Here is a 22722-nt window from a genome sequence, read left to right on the forward strand (position 1 = left end):
GGAAAGAAGATGATGAACCTCGACTTGCTCTGGCTTTTCTGGGTTCATACTTGATATTAGTTAATATTTTAATTAATTATTATAAAAGAATAATAAAATTTCTCAAAGACTTAACTCTGTTAGGTGTGGTGACGTGGAAGGACAGATGTCAATAAACTAGTGAGAGAGACAGAGAATTAGGGAAAGAGGATTTGAAGCCCAGCAGCACAGCCACACCCTTAAAAACAGAAGTGCAATATAATCAATGGCTATCATCCATTTAATAAGGATGCAGGGAAGACTTGGTTGACTGGACTTCTTTCACTCGTTATATAATCGAGTCTAGGTTGAGTTGCTCTGTACATAGCTCTATTTCCTATTTCACTAGCTTCAGAATACCTCTCTTTCTCTCTTCATGGAGTTTGCCAGCAGCATTGCAGATGACGTCTTGGGTAGGCTAGCTTCACATGCTTCCCAAGAGATCTCCTTTGCATGGAGTGCCCAACTTGAGCTCACCAAGCTCAGCACCACCTTATCTACCATCAAACTAGTGCTCGAGGATGCAGAGAAGAAGCAAGTGAGAGATCCCCTAATCACTCGTTGGTTAGGAAATCTCAAAGATGTTTGTCATGACGTTGATGATGTCTTGGACGAACTGGACTTCCAAAAGTTGCGGTTGAAGGTGGAGGTCGACAATTGTGGAAAGATCAAAGGAAAGGTACGCCAATTTTTTCCCCGATGGAATCCAATAGTGTTTAACTTCAAAATGGGACATAAAGTAAAAGAGATTAGAGACAGACTAGTTGAAATTGATAATGAAAAGAGACAGTTTTCTCTCCTTGAGTTTGCTAAGATAGCCGAAGATCCTCGTGCGCCCCAGCAAGTGCACGGTGACAGGAGGATGACTACCTCTAAAGTTGAGGCTTCAAATGTTATTGGAAGAGATGATGATAAAAAACAGATTATCAAGCATCTCTTGAATGACACTGATTTCTCCAGTGAGGAGAATGTTTCTGTTGTTTCCATAATTGGGTTAGGAGGGTTGGGGAAAACAACACTTGCTAAATTGGTGTACAATGATAGCATGGTAGAAGAAAATTTTGAGACAAAGATGTGGATATGCGTCTCAGACAACTTTGATATTCAAACATTAATTCGAGGTATTACTAATGCTGCAAATGGACCAAAATGTGAGGATGAAAGTTTGGATCTTATGGAAAGAAAGTTGCAAGATAATCTTAGAGGTAAAAAAGTTTTATTGGTGTTGGACGATATTTGGGATTCAGAGTCGATTGGAATAACAATTGAAAAATGGATTCATTTTAAAACTTTGTTAAATGTGGGAGCTAATGGAAGCAAAATCATTATTACAACACGAAATAAATCAGTTGCTTTACTTGTGAGTCCCTTATACATGCATTCTTTAGAAGGTCTTTCCCACAAAGATTGCATGTCCTTGTTCATCCAAAGGGCATTTAAAAGAGGACAGGAGCAGCGCTATCAACATTTGATGGAAATTGGAGAGGATATTGTGAAGAAGTGTGGAGGAGTTCCTTTAGCGGTAACTACCGTAGGGAGCATGCTCTGTTTGAATACAGAGCAATACCATTGGTTGCGTGTCAGAGATGATGACATGTGGAGTATAGGGAATGATAATATTCTACCTGCACTCAAATTGAGCTATGATGCATTGCCACAACACTTAAAATCATGTTTTGCATTTTGTTCACTTTTCCCAAAGGATTATGTATTCAGTAGTGCAATGTTGGTTCCATTGTGGATAGCACAAGGCTACCTCAAGTCATCTAAGAAAAATGAAGATTTTGAACAGATGGGTATAGACTATATAAGGCAGTTTTGCTCTAGATCTTTGTTTCAAGTCGAGATGGATCTCAAAACATTTATAAAGTTTAAAATACATGATCTAGTTCATGATTTAGCAATTTCAGTGGCACAAATAGAGTACTCCACAGTCAATTTTCGTCCCTCTAGTGCTTTTGAAATGGTTCGACATGTGTCAATATGTAAAAAGGACTTACTTGGAGAAGAGGCACAAGTTCCTGAATTCATGCTCAAGTCAAACAAATTGCGAACCATTCTAATTCTTGGAGATGACCAAATGAATCAACGTTTTGTGAAGACATGCATCTTGAGATTCAAATGTATGCGGGTGCTAAATCTCAATGGGTTGCCTCTTGAGGAGCTACCAAGTTCCATTGGTAGTTTGTTTCATTTGAGATTCCTCGACTTGTCTGGTAATAGTAAGATAAACAGGCTTCCCAATTCCATCAGTAAGCTGCTGAATTTGGAGAGCTTGTACCTTAGGGGTTGTGACGCACTTGAGGAGATACCCAAAGACATAGGGAACCTGATCAACCTACGGAGCTTCACGATAACAACACAGCAGACTTATTTGCCAAAAGGAATTAGACGTCTCACCTTACTTCAGTCTTTAGCTTTTAATGGATGTGTCAATCTTAAATCTTTGGGCGAAGAGATTGAATTCCTCGACAACCTTCGCAAATTGTGGATTGATAGTTGTAATAATTTGGAATGCTTGCCACCAAATATGAAACACATGACCGCTTTAGATAGTTTCGGTGTCAGTGATTGCGAGAAGCTTCAGGTGATGATGAGATCAGGGGAAGGTCCTCAACGTCTTCGATCATTGCTTATCGAGAATTCAAGTTTGGAGGCTTTGCCCCCTTGGCTCATTGAAGATTCTGCAGACACTCTACAGAGCATAGCACTTGTTGGATGTCATAATCTCAAGGCACTTCCGGAGTTGATAAACTTCAGATTCCTCGAGCAACTACACATTGAAGAATGCTCCAAATTGTCGGCTTTGCCGCAAGGGTTGCATTGCCTTACTGAGTTGAGAGGATTGAGGATTGAAGGGTGTCCTGAATTGAGCAAAAGCTGCAAAAGGCAATTAAAAGGTGAGGAGTGGTCAAAGATGGCACGTCAGGTGAAGATTACACTCGACGCTGATGATGAAGAAGATGAAGCCGACAATCGCTTGGCCGACGGTAGGATCGCGTACCTCACAACGCGCCACCCGCGACGATGGCGTTAGTCACCTCAATTCGTCGTCTCCAGGTAACGAATCAGAATTCAATGAATTAGAGTGATTTGGAGTATTGAATTGTTGAAATTTGAGATAATTTTTTATTGAGTTGGGAAATTTTGATTGTGATTTGTGTGCTGGTTGGCTTATGGTGCAGCTTGCATTGGGTGAGTTTTTTGGGGTACGGCAGCTGACTGCATTGTAACCACTGGATCTTCAAAAGCATTGGAATTGAATTAGGATTTACCTGATTTCAGGAAAGAGATCCATCTACTGATTTCAGGTTCCATTTCCCTCTATTCCTCTGTTGTTCTGCAGCTAATTTCTTCCCTAGTTTCCTCTCTCAGTTTGTGGCATTTTCTTATTTGGTTACTGAGATGAAGAAGACGAAGATGCTGGACAGAGATGCTGGATTTATTTCTTTGGAGGACCTCTAGTTTTTAGCAAATACATTTTCGGTAAAATCCCAAACTTGATCTGCAAATAGCAGGATAAAAACCTGAAGAAAGATGTTCCTCTCTTAATATTTTTGTATATCAATTTGCAGACATCTTTCCAATGCCTATTGAACAAGCAAGGGGGAAAACTAGCTGCTTGGGAATATCCGTTTGTTCCAATCAGGGTGCTTCAGAATGAAGAAGTCCTACACCGCTGTATTGTTTGAGCTTGGATTGGTCAAAGATGACACGTCAGGCAAAGATTACACTGGACTCTTTTGTGGATGCTGATGATGAAGAAGACAAAGATGAAGGTACACCAATGATCGACTGAAGATGAAGAAGATGAAGGCACACCAATGATGAAGAAGATGAAGCTGAAGGTCAAGAAGGAGCTTTCAATGACAATACCAAATCAACTGATACTTAGGTAACAAACTATCTGGTACTTACTGATTTCATCTTTACGTATGTGGCTTTCATATATCAGATAATTAAGAGTTTTAACTTTTAACAACAACAAAAATTGGTTAACAAACTCTTATTTAAAGCATAATATAGATCATCAGTTTCTTATTTTACATTCGTATATGTGGTAGCTACTCGTCCAATCTTTCACAACTGCATTGCAAGATAAAGTACCAATAGCTGCTTATTCAATAAAGTATGTAAAATGAGGATTCAGATTAGGAGTTAGTACCAAAAGAATGCAAACTTTTATTAATTACCCCATATTATAATCAGAAATGATTCTTATAACAAGCAAAATAGCTACCTGATTTTCAAAAATTTTTAACATGTAGGCTTTCCAGCAGAAGCATGCGTGCTGCCATTGGAGGTGCGTCAAAATGAAGAAGTCCTGCACTGCTGTATTGTTTACTTATTTTATGCTTGGATCATGTTCGAGCTTGGAATTAGAGAGATGTTGATGAACTCAAAAGTGATGTGTGATAAAGCAATGAGATTGTTCGAGTAGCTTCATTTGTGATGGTTGTGTGATTTTACTGTATGATAAGGCATAAGCTTGAATGTTTTAAAAAGTTGAGAAATGTATTGTCATAGTTGTGTGATTTTACTGTATGGTAAGGCATAAGCCAGAATGTTTCAAAAACTTGAGAAATGTATAGTCAAATTTGAAGCTGATCATACTTTCAACGTATTATAATCATCTCCGGAAGGCAGCCAAGCTTTAAAATGAAAGACATCCACTTTTGAGATGGTTATGTCTGGCATAGGCCATGTTTGTGAGGATGCCCCTGTTGGCAGAGCCGATTGAGGACACTGACACTGAGGCGTTTACGTCAATTTACCGGTTGTAGTGTTTAAATGGTGATCAACAGTATTCATCTCAAAAAAAAAAAAAAAAAAATGGTGATCAACAGTATTGAGGTGATGGATGTTGCTAACCATTTATTGGCTAACTTGTTTTGACAGTATGAACAATCCCTTAATAAAGATGCAAGGCATGAATAGGAAAATACATAATACAATGGAAAATACATAAGGCATTTCACACTCTAAAAATGAAGAACATAAAGGATCCCCTTGGTTTATCTACAAGTTAGTCCTGCTTCGTGTCTTCACCAACTGTTGGTCGTCCCTGAACAAGTAAGCGCTTTGTTCTCTCGACAACACCAAAAAAATTGAACCGACAATCCCTATCCACAGCACTCTTGGTCCAATACCCTGGAATAAACATACATGTAAACAAAACTTGCATCAATCAGATTGCCTCCAGCAACAATCACATCATACCCTGATATGTAATGACTTGAGGGGACCAAAAATTCATTAAGTTGTAATAACATGAGAGAACTTCCTGATTAATAATGACTTCATACATAGAGAATACTTCCCAGGAAGTAGATAATGTTAGTCTAGGCATATCTATACAAACCAAGGGACAACTAGTCTCTTTTGTTTTACCTTTTCTTTTATTGAAATCAAGGACGAGTCTTTATGGCCCCAGGAAGGAGGAAACTAAGAGGGTTATTTTAAAAATATGAAGTTGCTGATAAAGAGTGAATTTCATTCCCCAAATATAAATGCCTGAATACAACTTTCAAAACTCTGACAGATGTTCCAAGGGAATACCAATCTCAGAACCCTATCCCACATGAACCCACCTCCTCACACCTAGCTCCCTCAAAGATATATTTATTCGTTCCATCCACACTACCCACATATGCTATCACATCTTCCCAATACAGTTCCCCTCTTTCTGGCCAGCAAAGAGCTTATATTTCTCTGCCAACAATGCATTACATGAAGCTGGGTTATCTGAGTACACATTTTTACTTCGCAGTCACCATATTGATGTTATAGTCAAATGTAAGTCAAGTCAGCATATTAGTGAGGTCAAGTCAAAGTAACTACAAGATTCTCGATGAACAAGGCATAAGACTAAACAATCAATTTCACTTCCCCTAAGAAACATAACTCACAAGAATTGAAGAAAAACAAATGCAATATTAAGAGCACAACATTTTGCATAATTGTTTAACTTTTCAAGAGCTGCAATAAGATACAAGGCAATCATATTTTATATTTTTATATTACAAGGGATATAAAGGCTCAATGCGTACCTTCAAAAGAGCGGGAGGTCCTTCTTCCCTCACAATAGTCTGAACACAGTCAACAATTCCTTTGTACTGGTTGGCAGATCCATTTTTGAAATAAAAAAAAATTAAAAATTTAAAAAAGAGAGAGAGAGAGAGAGAGAGAAAGAAAAAGGAGAGCAAACAGTTGGAGGCCCATTTCGTAGTTAGTTATCAAGCGGAGACAAGTATCATGCGGAATAGCAGAGGGCCTTACCTGTACCATTAGTCTAGTTTTAATCACATCAAGGGGAGTGGTTATAACTCCAGTTAATGCACCTAGAAGAGTTTGATATTAAATGTATCAGATAATTGCTTTAGGTCAAACAGATGGATAATTAAGTTAACTCTAATCGTAGTAAAAGACAATGAACAGGACTCTTCTATGAAGACAATCGGACAGACAGGATCTTGTCCGAACCAAACGAACCCGATTAAAACTCAGAACCAAAGACATAAAGTAATTTTTTTTCACCAGAACTTATCATATTTATCTCACAATATATAAGAAGGACGGCACACTATTGTTTTCTGATTATCCTATGTTGCCAACTTTAAGTGCACAGAGACAGTATGATACCACTTTAGTACTCTTTAACAATTTATGTAGGAATTATTCGATCGTACACAGAATACCGTATATCTGCCAGCACATTCTGGAGCTACACAAGTCAATATAAGGAGCTGAATTAGTAAAAACTCATTTTAGAATATCTCATGTTGTGACAAATACTAGTAGTCATCCCAATATTGAGGAGTACTCACGGCAGACTTGAGTTGTCAGGCCCCAATGAGGACGGAAGAATTTCAACAAGGGAGAACTTAGCACCCTAATTTTGTCTATATGGGACTCTGAATTTGGGTGAGTTCCAGGTCGAGAGTTGTATTAAGTCGGTCTATGTATATAACTAATATAAGCTATTTCAAGAAACTCCATTCGCGACATGGCCTTTTGGGTATTACATCGATGTGCCATGAAGATCTCCATATATGTGAAGTTGTGGACTCTGAGTTTCTCATTTGCTAAGGATAATACCAGCTATTATGTCATCGTTCCCTATTAGGAATTGACTATAAGGGAATATATCGTTGTAATTACTTACCTTGTATAGGTTGTGTAGTACGTTGTAGTACGATTGTAATCTGTTTATATACACCACAGAATGTGTGTAATAATATATCAGAAAATTCATTCTCTATCTCTTGTCTTATTTGACTTGGTATCAGAGCAGAGATCCGCAAGGACTTTGTCTCGTCGTTTTTATCTCAATTGAGGAGTTAGAATCCGTTGTTAGGGTTCACCTCTTAACTATATTCTGAGCGTCCGTCAAACAACAAGGTTGTTTGACTTCGGCGGTATCATCTCCAAGACCAGATCCGGCATCAAAGTCTGCATCGGAACCGACTCCTTTCGTCTGCATCAAGCCCGAGTTCCTTCTCGTTCCGGATCGCATCGGACCCGATTCCCTCCTCGTTCCGGATCGCATCAGACCCGATTCCCTCCTCGTTCCAGATTGCATCGGACCCAATTCCCGGACCCGATTCCCTTCGTCCCCTTCGCTGTCGATCTCTAGATCGCCCAGAATCAGCGATCCTTGCTCGTCCAGCTCCGTCGCCCAACTACCAGAGATCGACGCAGGCGATCCTCGCTCCTTGCTCCTCGCTCCGCCGTCAGTTCCCTGGACCAGACCGGCCTCGCCTCTTGTCAGCCGCCTTCGTCTGCCTCTTACATCACATCAGAGCCCGATCTCCAATTTCTCCAATCGGTCACTCGGTCAAACTGGTTCAGTGAGTCAACTCGGTCAACTGGTTCAGTGAGTCAACTCGGTCACTCGGTCAACTGGTTCAGTGAGTCAACTCGGTCAACTCCAGATCTCCGAGTCAATTCTAACAGGTTCAAAAAAAAAAAAAAAAAAAAAAATCTGTTATTATTAATTTTTTGGAGCATTCTATTCTTCTTAATTCCGCTGCGTACTTTGGGATTCGTGTGTTTATTGCTCTTGTACTATTACAATGGGTGGTGATGACAGTCAAAGTTCTAAGGCCAATGAGGTCCAGAAGGTTGAGGTCTCTGTCAAGAGCTCAGAAGGTGGTTCTTTCGGGGGTACCAAACTCACTGGTACAAATTTCCGAACGTGGAAGAAAATTATGTCAGTTTATCTCCGTGGAATACACAAAATGGGGCATGTGACTGGAACAATTAAGGCTCCTGGTGAAGATGATGTGGAGGCCTATGCTAAGTGGGAAGATGATGATGGGTTTGTAATGTCAATTCTATTTCGAGCCATGACTGATGATGTGCTACAGATGGTGGAGGAATGTGAAACTGCTGAGGCGATCTGGAAGACATTGGGGGATTTGTATACTAACGAGTCTGATTTTATACAGGTTCATGAATTGATGTGTAAAGCTGCTAGTATGCAACAGAATGGGCAACCAGTAGCTGTGTATTTCACCAAGCTGAAGAATGTATGGGCTGAAATTGATCAGAAGCGTCCTTGCAAGATCAAGAATCAGGAAGATCTTGTGTGGTACCAGAAGGAGAAGGAGCTAGAAAGAGTTCATGTATTTCTGAGAGGGCTTGATGAGAAGCATAGCAGTGCCAAGGGAGAATTGCTCAGAATGACAGACCCTCCTAGTTTGAACACAGCTTTTACATACATTCGTAAGGATGAGTCTCAACAGGAGAGTGTCAAACATGCACAGATTGAAGTATCTAGCTTAGCCATTCAGGCCAAGTCACCGGCACCTTTCCTTCAGCAGCAGAACTCAGCCTCATTTCATCAGCAAGGTTCACCACAAGGCTTCACCAACCGTCCTCGTCCTCAATGTTCTTATTGCAATGACCTTGGGCATGTTCGGGAGACTTGTTGGAAGTTGAACCCACACCTTAAACCTAAAAAACAAGGTTATCGTCCTAAGGCGAAAGCAACTGCTGTTCAATTGGTCCAAGAACCGGATTTCTATGGAGTAGTTGGCCAAGATCATCATACAGCAAGTGGAGTTACTCCTACAGCCTCTATAGCTGGTCGAGGTAAAATTGGTATGGCTTTAAAGGTTTCTACTTTTGTTGGTTCTGATACATGGATTATTGATTCTGGTGCCTCCGATCATATGACTTATGACAAATCATATTTTACTGAATTGTCTTCCCCACCAGTGTCCTACGTAACTAATGCCAATGGTGAGGCATTTCCTGTGTTAGGGTCAGGGTCAGTTCGTATTACTCCTACCTTAGAACTTCATAATGTGTTATATGTGCCTGACTTGTCCCACCATTTGATATCTGTTCCCCAGTTGAATACTGAGTCTAAATGCTCTGTAACCTTTTATCCTATGTATGTGATTTTTCAGGATCTTCTCACCAGGGAGATAATTGGTCGGGGGTATCTGAGGGGCAGGTTGTTCCATCTGGATCAGACATACGCAGGAGAGAAACCAGGAGCACAGTCCCGCGCCGCTTTGACTTCGAGTTCTGATAAGCTAAGTGAAATCTGGTTGTGGCATCGCCGTTTAGGGCATCCCTCTTTTAGTCTTATGAGAAAAACCATGCCTACTTTGTTTATTGGTGTGGATGAGTCTAGTTTACATTGTGAAACATGTGTTTTGGCCAAGAGTCATCGTGCTACTTATTCTCCTAGTATTTCTAATAAAAGTGTTGCTCCTTTTGAGTTGATTCATTCTGATGTTTGGGGACCATCTAGAGAACCCATTGTGTCGGGTATGCGATACTTTGTGTTATTTATTGATGATTGTACAAGATTGTCGTGGGTTGCTCTGCTAAAAACCAAAGATGAAGTCTTTCCAGCTTTTCAAACTTTTCGTACTCTTGTTCAAACACAATACCATAGCACCATTAAAGTCCTTCGGTCTGACAATGGGGGGAATATGTTAATCATGTTTTCCAAGAGTTTTTTACAACTAATGGGATTGTTCACCAAACTACATGTCCACAAACACCAGAACAAAATGGAGTGTCTGAAAGGAAAAACCGTCATTTACTTGATATGGCTCGTGCCATTCTCTTTAGTGCTCATATGCCTAAGTATCTTTGGGGCGATGCTGTACAGGCTTCCTCCCATCTTATTAATCGTCTTCCATCTAGCGTCCTTCAGGGAAAAATTCCATTTGAGGTTCTTGCATCTCATGTCTCCTTACCTTCCTTTCATAATCTTCCAGCTCGTGTCTTTGGTTGTGTTGCCTTTGTCCATGTTCCTAAAAACCAGAGGTCTAAGTTGGATGCCCGGGCACTTAAGTGTGTCTTCGTTGGCTATGGAGGGAATCAGAAGGGATACAAGTGCTATCATCCACCTACCAGGAAGTACTATGTCACTATGGACGTTACCTTCTTTGAGGACATGAGTTATTTTTCCTCTTCAGATACAACTCTTCAGGGGGAGAATTCATATTTTGAAGAGCTGTATCATGGAGAGGGGGAGGAAACAGAAGGAGGAGAGGAAGAAGTCACACAGACAGGAGGTATTTTGACGGATCCAGTTGAGACCATAAGCTCGCCACCTCTTGAAGCAGTAGCTCCAAGCATCCAGGCACCAGTTTCTATGGCTGAAAATGAAGTTGAAGACCCGACTGCCCCTCCTGCCATCGCTTCTACCCCTGACCCACAGCTTCCTGGTACGGAAGATCACTCATTTGAGGTATGTCCACCCACTAGTACTAGTAGTAGTGAGTCTAGTGTTGAGCAATATGTGTTACCAAATAGGACCACTCGGGGTCAATCAGTCAAAAGATATGAACCTACTCTTACTGCCAAATCAAAATACCCAGTAGCTAATTATATGTCCACTAGGAGATTGTCTAAGTCATATGAATCATTTGTGAATCATATATCTTCTGTATCAATACCTAACAAAGTGCAGGATGCGTTGGGGGATCCAAAGTGGAGGAAGGCAATGGAGGAAGAGATGGAGGCGTTGCAGAAGAACAACACTTGGCAACTTGTGCCTCCACCACGAGGCAAGAAGGCTGTAGGTTGTCGTTGGGTGTTTACTGTGAAACATAATGCAGATGGATCAGTGAATCGGTACAAAGCACGCCTTGTAGCAAAGGGGTTTACTCAGACATATGGTATAGACTATGATGAAACATTTGCCCCTGTTGCCAAGATGAACACTATTCGGGTTCTGCTCTCATTTGCTGCTAGTTTAAACTGGCCACTCCGACAGTTTGATGTCAAGAATGCATTTCTTCATGGAGAGTTAGCCGAGGAAGTGTACATGAGCCTTCCACCTGGGTATGTAGTTGCTTCTCCTGGTGATTTTGTCTGTAGATTGAGAAAATCTCTGTATGGTCTCAAACAATCACCACGTGCTTGGTTTGGAAGATTTTCACAGTTTATGCGGAAGGTTGGTTACAGGCAGAGTAACTCAGACCATACCTTGTTTCTCAAGCATCAACAAGGGAAGGTAACAGCTCTAATTATTTATGTGGATGATATGGTAATCACTGGTAATGATACTGTTGAGATGGATAGACTGCAGAGACAGCTAGCCTCTGAGTTTGAGATGAAGGACTTGGGTGAGCTTAAGTACTTCTTAGGAATTGAGGTAGCCAGGGGGAGAGAAGGAATCTATCTGTGCCAGAGGAAGTATGTTCTTGACTTGCTGACAGAGACAGGTTTGTTGGATTGCAGACCTATTGACACTCCTATTGAGCAGAACCATTGTTTAGCTGAGTATCCAGATCAGGTACCCACTGATCGAGCTCGCTATCAGAGGTTAGTTGGGCGCTTGATTTATTTGGCTCATACTAGACCAGATGTTGCATATGCAGTGAGTGTGGTGAGTCAGTTCATGCATAATCCGAGTGAGAGTCACATGGATGCGGTTATGCGGATTCTGAAGTACTTGAAGTCAGCTCCAGGAAGGGGAGTACTATTTTCTAAACATAACAACAGTCTTGAGGTTTGTGGCTTCACAGATGCAGATTGGGCTGGAAATATCACAGATAGGAGATCGACATCAGGTTACTTTACCTTTGTGGGAGGTAATCTGGTTACATGGAAGAGTAAGAAACAGAAGGTTATGGCACGTTCTAGTGCTGAGGCCGAGTATAGAGGTATGGCTCACGGAGTGTGTGAATTGTTGTGGCTGAGAAATCTGTTACGTGATCTGGGTTTCAAACTCAAAAATTCCATGCAGTTGTATTGTGATAACAAGGCAGCTATTGACATATCACAGAATCCAGTACAGCATGATCGTACTAAACATGTGGAGGTTGATCGTCACTTCATAAAGGAGAAGCTAGATGCCAAAATTATTAGCTTTCCTTTTGTTCCAACTGAAGAGCAACTTGCAGATGTACTTACCAAAGGAGTTTCCAGGAAGGCATTTTATGACTCACTTAGCAAGTTGGGCATGGTTGATGTATATGCGCCAACTTGAGGGGGAGTGTTAGTGTGAGTCATCGTTCCCTATTAGGAATTGACTATAAGGGAATATATCGTTGTAATTACTTACCTTGTATAGGTTGTGTAGTACGTTGTAGTACGATTGTAATCTGTTTATATACACCACAGAATGTGTGTAATAATATATCAGAAAATTCATTCTCTATCTCTTGTCTTATTTGACTATTAACATCAGTATCTGATGTAGAAATATTTTACTGACTGAATCATAGTGCGCAGCACACTTGGTAGGCATGCCTGGTTCATACTTAATAGATATGGCATAATATCCCGATATTGTTTGGAAACATTAATGTGTTCCCCATTTGTAGGTAATAAGCTATGGACTAGTGTGAAAACTTTTTCTCTGAAGCCAAAGTTCACCCTCCTTAAGAGTTGCACTCAGACAAGAGAAACCAAAGGCACGCACTGGATTAGCATTATGCATGTTAAAGAAGATCCCACAACCATTCCCAAAAAAGATAGAGTTGACAACACTTAAAATAGAATAATATGATCGTTGATTTCCTATGAAACAGAAGAGTTGAAAGCTAAGTACCTGCAAAAGCTCCAATTATAGCATTCTCAGGATCGTTGAACTCTCTCTTTGCCTGATAAAAAGAGAAGATCAGAAAGCTAATTATAGATATCAAGATAAAAGAAAATGCATATACTATAGAAATCATTGTTACATATATGTATATATAGAGACTGTGTATTCATATGTTATAGAACCATTCAAGAGGAGGCATGTTGTCTGACTCACATGCACACTTTTTGTTATATAAGTTATGATCTCATGTTACATAGATTATTGCTCATGGAAGGGCTACCACTTGTGAATTTGGTTTAGAAGAGAAAAACTAATGTTTGTGATTCTCCCATTGGTATATTAATGGGGAAGTTGAAAGGGCAGAAAATTGTTTCATGACTACTTGTTCAGAGTTTAAGGAATTCCACTTTGGGAAATAGACGAGCAAGTATTCTTAGTGATCTGCAGAATTCAAGGCTTCCATTTTTGGCAGTTTACGCAGATTGGGGAGCTGATGTAATTTAAGAGAAAGGGGCGGGGGGGGTTGGTATGTAGCTTTCTAGTGGACATCTTGACATATCGTCCTAGGTGTTGAAGGAATATCGATTTAGTGTGCCTTATCAAACTAGGAGTAGCAATAGGAGAGAAGGTTCTAGATTTCCCAATCCTACACGGATTGGTATTCCTTGTAACATTAGAACTAGCACTTTGTAATCCCTATATATAGGGCTCCTATTCTCAATAATAAGAACACATCTCTCTCATCAATCTCTCTCAAATACATTATACTTAAACACGTTATCAGCACGACTCTAACCACAAAACAGAAAACCAAAACTTATTCACAAAGCAGCCCCTAGCCCGAGCTAGCCGAGCCTTCGCTGCAGCCCGCGCGCCCGTGCGCTTGCAACCTTGCACAGCAGCCCCTGCTTCCCCCTCCCTGCAGCCCTGCGTTCCTGCCTGCTGCCATCGAAGCATCACTGCTGCGCAAACAAGCCAACGCACACCCACTGCATCTTTTTCCCGTTCCTGTGCACATCCGTCTTCTTGCAAGCCTCGAAATGTCTAGTTCGGAAGTTCAGATCGAAAAACTTTATTCATCAAAGTTGTTCGTCTCTGTCTCTTCCATCTAACCTCCGAATTTCAGCCTTATCGGAGTTATATTGAGATCTGTACACCAATCGAAGTACAAGCTGCTCAGAACAGAATCTGCTCCGAATTTTCAACAAGTAAGTATTCAAAAGAGTAAGTTTTGAAGTTCCTATATTTCGAAATTTAAATATTTCTTCTTTTCTCGGGGACTTGAAAACCTCCTTTCTTCTACATCCCACCTTTCTTATAACGTGGGTTCGATTCTTGAAAAGCGGAATCGTGGGGATTCACGCAATTAACGAACTAAGAGCGTTCGTAAGACTTCGGACTAAGAGCGTCCGTAAGCATCGATTTAACGAACTAAGAGCGTTCGTATGCTACGGACTAAGAGCGTTCGTGAGCATCTATTTTGACCATACAAACATCATTATTTCGGTCTAATCCAATTATTCTTGGAAATCGATTTCTTGGTAGCATAGCTCGGAAATCTTATTTATATTAGTTTTCGTGGAAGCATTGACTCCGAAACTAACTTGTTCTTGTTTCATCTTTCAGGATGTCAAACATGAACAAACTCGATTTTGTTCCATTGGATTATGCAGGCAAAAGGTACTTAATTTGGGTCACTGATGTCGAGATCCACCTTATTGCCCGTGATTTATTGCATACAATCCAAGAGCTTTGTCCTATTGAAACAGCTCCAGACCCTCAGACTGAGAAAGATAATTCCAAGGCACTTGCCTTCATGAAACGTCACATGGATAGTGACCTACAGTTTGAGTTCATAAATGAGGAAAGCGCCATAAAGCTTTGGCATGTGCTTCGCGAACGATATGGCAATGTTCGTGACTCCATACTTCCGAATACAGAAGCAGAATGGAAAGATCTTCGCTTCTCTATATTTGACACTGTCATGCAATTTTATTCGGAAGCTCTCAGCATCAGAGCAATGATGCGTCTCTGTGGAAAAACAATCACAGAAGACCAATTGATTGAGAAAACCCTCAATACCTTCCCCGTCTATGCTATGAGGTCCTCTGACTTATTCCGGACTCATGTAAATGCAAGACGGATCACAAGTTTCCAACAACTTATTGAAGCTATGGCTACTGCTGAAAGACATGGCAATGAACTTGTGCAAAGAAGATTTGATAGGCTTCAAGATAGCTATCAAGAGCATCGTCCTATGGCTAGAGAAAGTCGCCATCGACGTCATGATCCATACGATCGAAATGCTCAAGAAGGTAATCGCTCAAGGCGACAATCCCACGACCGTAGGAGGCGTGATTTTGAGGGAAATAGGGTTGGAAACCATGGAGCCAACGTTGGCCATGGGCACCACTTTCCAACGCCACCAGTCCTAGGGACTATGCATATTGCGCCAATGCGCCTCAATCAAGGGAGAATCCTCTTTATGGTGTCTATTTCTGATATGGAACGTCTGATCAATGGACCTGAATTTGCAATGTACCTACGGAGGTAGTCGCATCATGGTGATCAAGACTTCGAGTTCACAAAGACTTTAAATCTGGCGATGAAGACAAAATGCCGCAGATTTTTTATTTATAGTCTTTTATTTTTCCAAGAATTATGTAATGGCAATTATGCCTTAAATCAATAAAATGACTTATTGTATTAACTCTTTCCCTCTAGGCGTACTCAAGAGTACTTGTGATGTCTAGGCAAGGTTTGATCTGAGAGAACGGTTTTAAAAGTGAGCAACGCTCCACCAAAATCTCGCCTTACCTTACCTGGTCACAACTAAATTGAAATTACCGAAAGGATTGAGTGACTACGATTTGTCTACGGTTTGATTTTTATTGGATTAGATTTTGGTCAAGAAACTTTGATGTAATCATTGGCTATTATTAATAAAGTATCGATTTATTTTATCTCATGTCATGGACATACTTCTCGAACTTTATTACTTACAAGATGTAAGAGCCAATGGTTTTCATGCGGAAACGTATTGTGAGAATGGACAAGAGTTCCTTTGCATCACCTCTAATGACTACGGAAATAACCGAGTATTAGAGAAACTTATGTGTCGCTCTAGTGGGTTGTATGCAACCACTATTCGAGTCATTGAATCCAACCATGTCATGAGAGATGATTTATGGGATTCCGACACATATAGGCTTTGGCACGACCGTTTGGGACACCCAGGTCGTGACATGATGATCCGTATATTAAAGACTTCACACGGACATCCCTTTTTCAGAACGAAAAGAAGTAAAACTCGGCTTTTGGACACCGAAGGAGCCCCTGCGCCTCACGGCGCCGTTCACCCCCAAATCCGGCCATCCTTGGCCGGCGCCGCCTTCCCCCTGCGGCCTCAGGGTGGCATTGACGCCACCAAGGCTCCTTTGTCTCCAACTTTTACTTCTAAAGTCACTTGTGCCTTTGTGGCTCAACCAAAATCCTCATTGGTTGTTTATAAAGCCCATCATTCGTTCTGCAAAGCCTGCTCTTTAGCAAAGTTAGGATCGAGACCATCCTATGCAAAGGACACCAAAGAAAATATACCATTCTTGCAAAGAATTCAAGGTGATATTTGTGGACCTATTCAACCACCATGCGGACCATTTAGATATTTTATGGTGTTGGTTGATGCATCGACACGCTGGTCACATGTCATGCTATTGTCCACAAGGAACGCTGCATTTGCTAAACTCCTAGCACAAATAATTAAGTTACGGGCTCACCACCCTGATCATCCCATTAAGTCTATAAGATTAGACAATGCTGGGGAGTTTACATCAAAGACTTTTGATGATTATTGCATGTCCATTGGGATTGATGTTGAACATCCTGTTCCTCATGTTCATACCCAAAATGGTCTCGCAGAAGCCACCATTAAACGACTTCAAATGGTTGCTCGAGCATTGGTGATGCGCACCAATCTCCTTATTTCTGCTTGGGGCTATGCAATATTGCATGCAGCTGTGCTTATTCGTCTGAGGCCCACTGCCACTCAACCCTTCTCTGCGTCCCAGATGGTTACTGGGTATGAGCCTGATGTCTCACACTTACGCATATTTGGGTGTGCAGTCTATGTGCCTATTGCGCCGCCACAGCGCACCAAAATGGGTCCTCAAAGACGATTAGGCCTTTATGTTGGATATGATTCTCCAACGATTATCCGCTACATAGAACCCTTGACATGCGATCTCTTTACCGCTAGATTTGCGGATTGTCACTTCGATGAGACAGTCTTCCCGTCGTTAGGGGGAGATAAGAACATCAATGTTCAACAGGAACGACAGGAATTGTCGTGGTCTGTCCCCACTCTGTCTCATCTTGATCCCCGAACCGCACAGTCAGAAATTGAAGTGCGGAGAATTCTCGATCTTCAGAACGTAGCAGATTCGATGCCTGATGCGTTTTCTGATATCGCTAAAGTGACGAGATCACACATACCTGCTGCAAACGTGCCTGCAAGGATTGATGTCTCTAAAAGTAGAGGACATGACGCCAACTCAAGAATGCATGAGCATGGCGCCAACGTCCCATCTCTCAATGATGGTGACGTTGTGGCTAGGCCCACGGCTCCCGCCAAGAAGCGCGGGAGGCCCATAGGTTCGATGGATTCTCGCCCAAGAAAGAAAGCGAGTTCGGCACAAAATAATCCATTAATCATTGATGTAAATAATCCATCTCATGAGAATATTCCGGATTATGGTTATGTCCAAGAGACATCATTGGGGGACGCTCCAATGTCAGAACCAACTCCAGAGAATAGAGAGATCTCCATAAATTACACTAGTGTACATGAGATGATGGATAGAAATTCTATGGCGATTGATGATGCATTTGCATATCATATTGCAAAAGGAATCATAGAATATGATGATATCGAACCTCGCTCTGTTGAAGAATGTCAACGAAGAGCTGATTGGCCTAAATGGAAAGATGTGATCCAGGCTGAATTGGATTCACTAACAAAGAGACAGGTGTTTGGGCCTGTAACGCAGACACCCCCAAATGTAAAGCCTGTTGGCCATAAATGGGTCTTTGTTAGAAAGCGTAATGAGAAAAACGAGGTTGTTAGATACAAAGCCCGCCTTGTGGCGCAAGGTTTCTCACAACGCCCTGGAATTGACTACGAGGAGACATATTCTCCCGTAATGGACGTTATAACGTTCCGCTACCTTGTCAGTTTGGTAGTTTCCGAAAAACTTGACATGCAGCTTATGGATGTGGTTACAGCATATCTCTATGGGGATCTAGATTCAGAGATATATATGAAGGTTCCAGATGGACTTCAATTACCCAAATCAAGTGGCTCTAAACCACGGAGCACGTTTTCAATAAGATTAAAACGCTCACTATATGGATTAAAACAATCCGGACGGATGTGGTATAACCGTCTAAGTGACTACTTGATTGGGAAGGGATATATTAACAATGAAATATGCCCATGCGTGTTCATTAAAAGAACAAGTTCCGGATTTGCAATCGTAGCAGTTTATGTCGATGACATGAACCTAATTGGAACTCTAGATGAGTTGAAGGAAACTGCTAAATACTTGAAATCCGAATTTGAGATGAAAGATCTTGGGAAAACACGGTTTTGTCTCGGTTTAGAACTCGAGCACCGTAGTGATGGAATCTTGATCCATCAGTCTGCATATACTCAGAAAATCCTAAGGCGCTTTAATGAAGATAAAGCAAAGCCTACGAGTACTCCCATGATCGGCCGTAGTCTTGAGCCCGGAAAAGATCCGTTTCGTCTAAGGGATGAGGACGAAGAACCATTAGAGGCCGAGGTGCCCTATTTGAGTGCAATAGGCGCATTATTGTACTTAGCTCAATGCACAAGACCGGATATCTCATTCGCAGTGAACTTGTTAGCTCGACATAGCTCTGCGCCAACACGCCGCCATTGGATTGGTATAAAGACAATCTTTCGATACCTAAGAGGTACGATTGATATGGGCCTATTCTATCCCTACAGAGAGAAAAGGAATGACGGAAAATTGGGATTGGACCCCAAAAGGCAAAACGCCCCCGTCCATGGAATGGCCGCCGGCCATGTTGCCGCCGCCGGCGCCGCCACCGCTCATGGTGGCCGGTGTTCTCCTATCTCCCTCCATCAAAACGACAATGATGTCTTGATGGGTTTTGCTGATGCAGGGTACCTCTCTGACCCTCACAAAGGTCGCTCCCAAACTGGTTATGTCTTTACCATGGGAAGCACTGCGATATCTTGGAGGTCTACAAAACAGACCCTTGTTGCTACTTCCTCAAATCATGCAGAGATTATTGCTCTACATGAAGCTGTATGTGAATGTGTATGGCTAAGGTCTGTAATTCGACACATTCAAGGAAGTTGTGGTTTGAAGTCTACCACAAATGAACCTACATGCATTTATGAGGATAATGCAGCTTGTATTGAACAAATGAAGTTAGGTTTCATCAAGGGCGACAACACCAAGCATATATCGCCTAAGTTCTTTTATAATCAGCAACAACAATCACTTCTAAAGATTGAAGTGAATCAAATCCGATCAGAGGATAATGTAGCGGACTTATTCACTAAGTCGTTACCTAAATCCACCTTCGAGAAACATGTGAAGAGCATCGGATTGAGAAAGTTATCCGAACTCCCACGATTATAGCAATCAGGGGAGATATCGACATCAGGGGGAGTTATGATGTCTACATGTTCGATCTCGAAGAGTGAAGGACGTGTTGTGCTCTTTTTGTCCTTCGACCAGGGTTATTTTTATCCCACAGGGTTTTTGTTACCTGGCAAGGTTTTTAACGAGGCAACGGATGAAGCGTCACCACCAAGTTTGAAGCGGCACAAGGGGGAGTGTTGAAGGAATATCGATTTAGTGTGCCTTATCAAACTAGGAGTAGCAATAGGAGAGAAGGTTCTAGATTTCCCAATCCTACACGGATTGGTATTCCTTGTAACATTAGAACTAGCACTTTGTAATCCCTATATATAGGGCTCCTATTCTCAATAATAAGAACACATCTCTCTCATCAATCTCTCTCAAATACATTATACTTAAACACTAGGTAGTAATGTTCCATCTTTAACCCATTTTAATAAAAGCTTCCATCTAAAATATACAACTCGAAAGTGAACTCAAAAATAGAGAAAAAAGACAACTGCAAAACACATTGGCAACAGAATTGAACAGACAAAGGCCAGAGACTCAAGCTGAAGAATTCTAGACGTGGTATAACACATGTAAAAATAACTGCAGGGAATACTTTTTGGATATGGATTTTTCTTATAAGATCTGAGTGGAATACAAATCATAAGAGAAAGTGAGCTCTGACCTACACATCCTATCTTTTTGGATAAGGATTCAACCAAGAGGAACTTGTCTTATTTATCACACGTGGAAACAGATCCTAGATATCATCCATTATGAACATGGTTAAGCACAATGGTGTTACAAAAGCATCAACACCATAGTCACCAGTTCGTGCATCAAGGCTATATCCAACCATTACTAGGCATCATAACTTTACCAATTATTTACTATAATCTGCAAGCATATAATAGGCAAAAAAGAGGAGCTTATTGCCACTTTATAACCTATCCGAAGCCGCTTATATATACAAAATTGAATGGCATCAAATGGCCAATCTCGCAATAAAAATAATCCATATCCCTCCCAACTCAAAAAGGATAAAGAAAGTTAATATATTGGCAAACTTAAGAAACACAACAGAGAAGGAATTTGTTTCTTTTATATATAGGAAAGAGGGAAAACAAAGTATGAACTAGTATGATTATCCACAGTGGAAACACCTACCGCATAGAGTCCTTTGAAGCCCTCCTTAGCAGCAATAAGGCGACAGCAGCAGAGGCGGATGTGAATTGCCCTGTTTGCATCCTTTGCTTTACAACCTAAAAAGTATTTAAGAGAAAGAAGGTCAGGTCAGGCAAATTTAGGCATGGAGTGAGTACTATAAACTACTCTACCTCTGTTGGAACACGAATGGTGAAGCAGCAATGCCTCCACAAGCTCCCGCAGTCTACATAAAGTTCGAAAAACAAAGTTTGATTCAGAAAAGAAGTTTACATTGCCAAATTTTCAGCTTAAGAATCAAACAACCACACAAGGGATTTCCATTGAAGACAAGAAAACAGAATGTTTTAATTAAGGTAGATGACAAACCAGTACTTCACATAATGTAAAATATACAAGAAAACCGTTCCCAGGAAGCATGCATCAAAATGTCTTTGAGGTTTCAATGGTCATCTTGAGGCTGACAGAAAGACTGTTTGTGCTGTCAAAGACCTTCAAACTTCAAACAACAAGCTCAGTAAACTTCTCAGACCACTCAATCATCATGTTCCTATCAAGAATACATAAAACATAAAGAATGGAAGAGACAAGATTCGCTTACAAAATGAGCTAAAGCGCTTAGATTTTCAGGAAACATCTCTAACAATTTCTGCTTTGTAGGTTCATAAACTCCAACAAAAACTGCGGAAGCCCTGTACATAAACAAATAATTATCAAACATAAATTAAATTCTTTTACATGGTAAACATATTCAAATTACTAACGAAAAGTATAATTGATAGGGTAACCAGAATGATAAATGAACTCATATAACTATACCCAAATGAAAGCAACATCCCAGCAAAAAAAGTTGAAATCACAAACCCAAAATTAACAACCTTTATTCGACAAAAAAAAAAAAAAAAAAAAATCAACATCCTTTAAAAAGGTTGGAAGGCACATCAAGCATGGATAGCAAGCCCACGCAAGCTCACAGAGACCATGCATGAAAGCAAGGATATGTGCATTACAAACACATACAAATACACCCAATATATATATATATATATATATATATATATAAACACACACACACAGAGACACATATACACACAGAGAGGGAGGGGGAGAGAGAGAGCAGAGAGCACATAAAAGTTATCTCCTATCAACTAGATTCCTCGCCCATATTTAAATTTGAAATGACAAATCTATCACAGAAAGACTCAATTGCAAAACCAAGATTGACAACAAGACATGAATATCATTGCAACTAGAAACCAAGAAAAGTCACCCCAAACTGGACAACAGCATAGTTCAATGTAGCAGTGTAAGCAGAACAATGTAGGCAAACTAAAAAAAAAAAAAAAAAAAAAAACAAGAACTAGGAAAATCAAACAAGTGAGAATCAAGTAAATACTTCTATCCTTCTTTGATACCCAGAAATCCTGCAAACCTGCTTCAGGGACCCAGGCTCGAAACTGGGGCCTCTTGCTAAACCCTACAATCTTCAGGTGGCAGGAAAATCTAGCAAATAGCTAGCTAGGTAATGTGAGAGGATTTCGAAGCCCCCGTACCACATGAGAGCAAACCATGGGCCTAAAAGAGAATACTAAAATGAATGAACTAAAAGATCTTCATGAAACTGAACCAAAAAAAAAATTTGAAAAATCAAATATAAAAAGAGAGCAGTTTTTGAAATTAGAAGCATGTTGCAATAGCTGGTATAAATTGTTAAGACCCGCATAAATCTTTTGAGAATTTGGAATTCAACCAATCCACAATTTTATAATCAAAAACTTATGAGACCATATACTGAGAGTGTCCAACTCAAGACCAAGAAGCTATTTGTTCCGGACA

The 22722-nt window shown here is 40.7% G+C and overlaps 1 protein-coding gene and 1 long non-coding RNA gene across 14 annotated transcripts; one reads left to right on the plus strand and one right to left on the minus strand.

Moving 5' to 3' along the window:
- The first annotated feature begins 241 nt into the window (after positions 1 to 241).
- On the plus strand, positions 242 to 4626 carry LOC112167931 (disease resistance protein RGA2). Of its 4 annotated transcripts, none has more exons than XM_040506649.1 (5): positions 242 to 3078; positions 3204 to 3329; positions 3424 to 3504; positions 3594 to 3913; positions 4287 to 4626. In XM_040506649.1, the coding sequence occupies exon 1, from the start codon at positions 395 to 397 to the stop codon at positions 3053 to 3055; it is 2661 nt and encodes an 886-aa protein (XP_040362583.1). In that variant the 5' UTR covers positions 242 to 394; the 3' UTR covers positions 3056 to 3078; positions 3204 to 3329; positions 3424 to 3504; positions 3594 to 3913; positions 4287 to 4626. The 4 variants fall into 4 exon arrangements, with proteins under 4 accessions (XP_040362583.1, XP_024160803.1, XP_024160802.1 ...); XM_024305035.2 differs by having other exon boundaries at positions 3430 to 3504; XM_024305034.2 differs by having other exon boundaries at positions 3204 to 3504.
- A 355-nt stretch (positions 4627 to 4981) lies between these two features.
- Positions 4982 to 22717, minus strand: LOC112204001. Of its 10 annotated transcripts, none has more exons than XR_005799984.1 (8): positions 22319 to 22717; positions 21488 to 21578; positions 21060 to 21385; positions 20890 to 20984; positions 13046 to 13097; positions 6298 to 6359; positions 6069 to 6134; positions 4982 to 5169 (listed from the first exon to the last, which is right to left on the minus strand). It is a non-coding gene; the product is annotated as an uncharacterized LOC112204001 (long non-coding RNA). The 10 variants fall into 10 exon arrangements; XR_005799983.1 differs by having other exon boundaries at positions 22283 to 22717; XR_005799986.1 differs by lacking the exon at positions 22319 to 22717 and having other exon boundaries at positions 21060 to 21112; positions 21256 to 21378; positions 21488 to 21924.
- Positions 22718 to 22722: the final 5 nt, after the last annotated feature.

This window comes from Rosa chinensis, chromosome 5 (genome assembly GCF_002994745.2).
Source record: "Rosa chinensis cultivar Old Blush chromosome 5, RchiOBHm-V2, whole genome shotgun sequence".
Lineage (NCBI taxonomy): Eukaryota > Viridiplantae > Streptophyta > Magnoliopsida > Rosales > Rosaceae > Rosa > Rosa chinensis.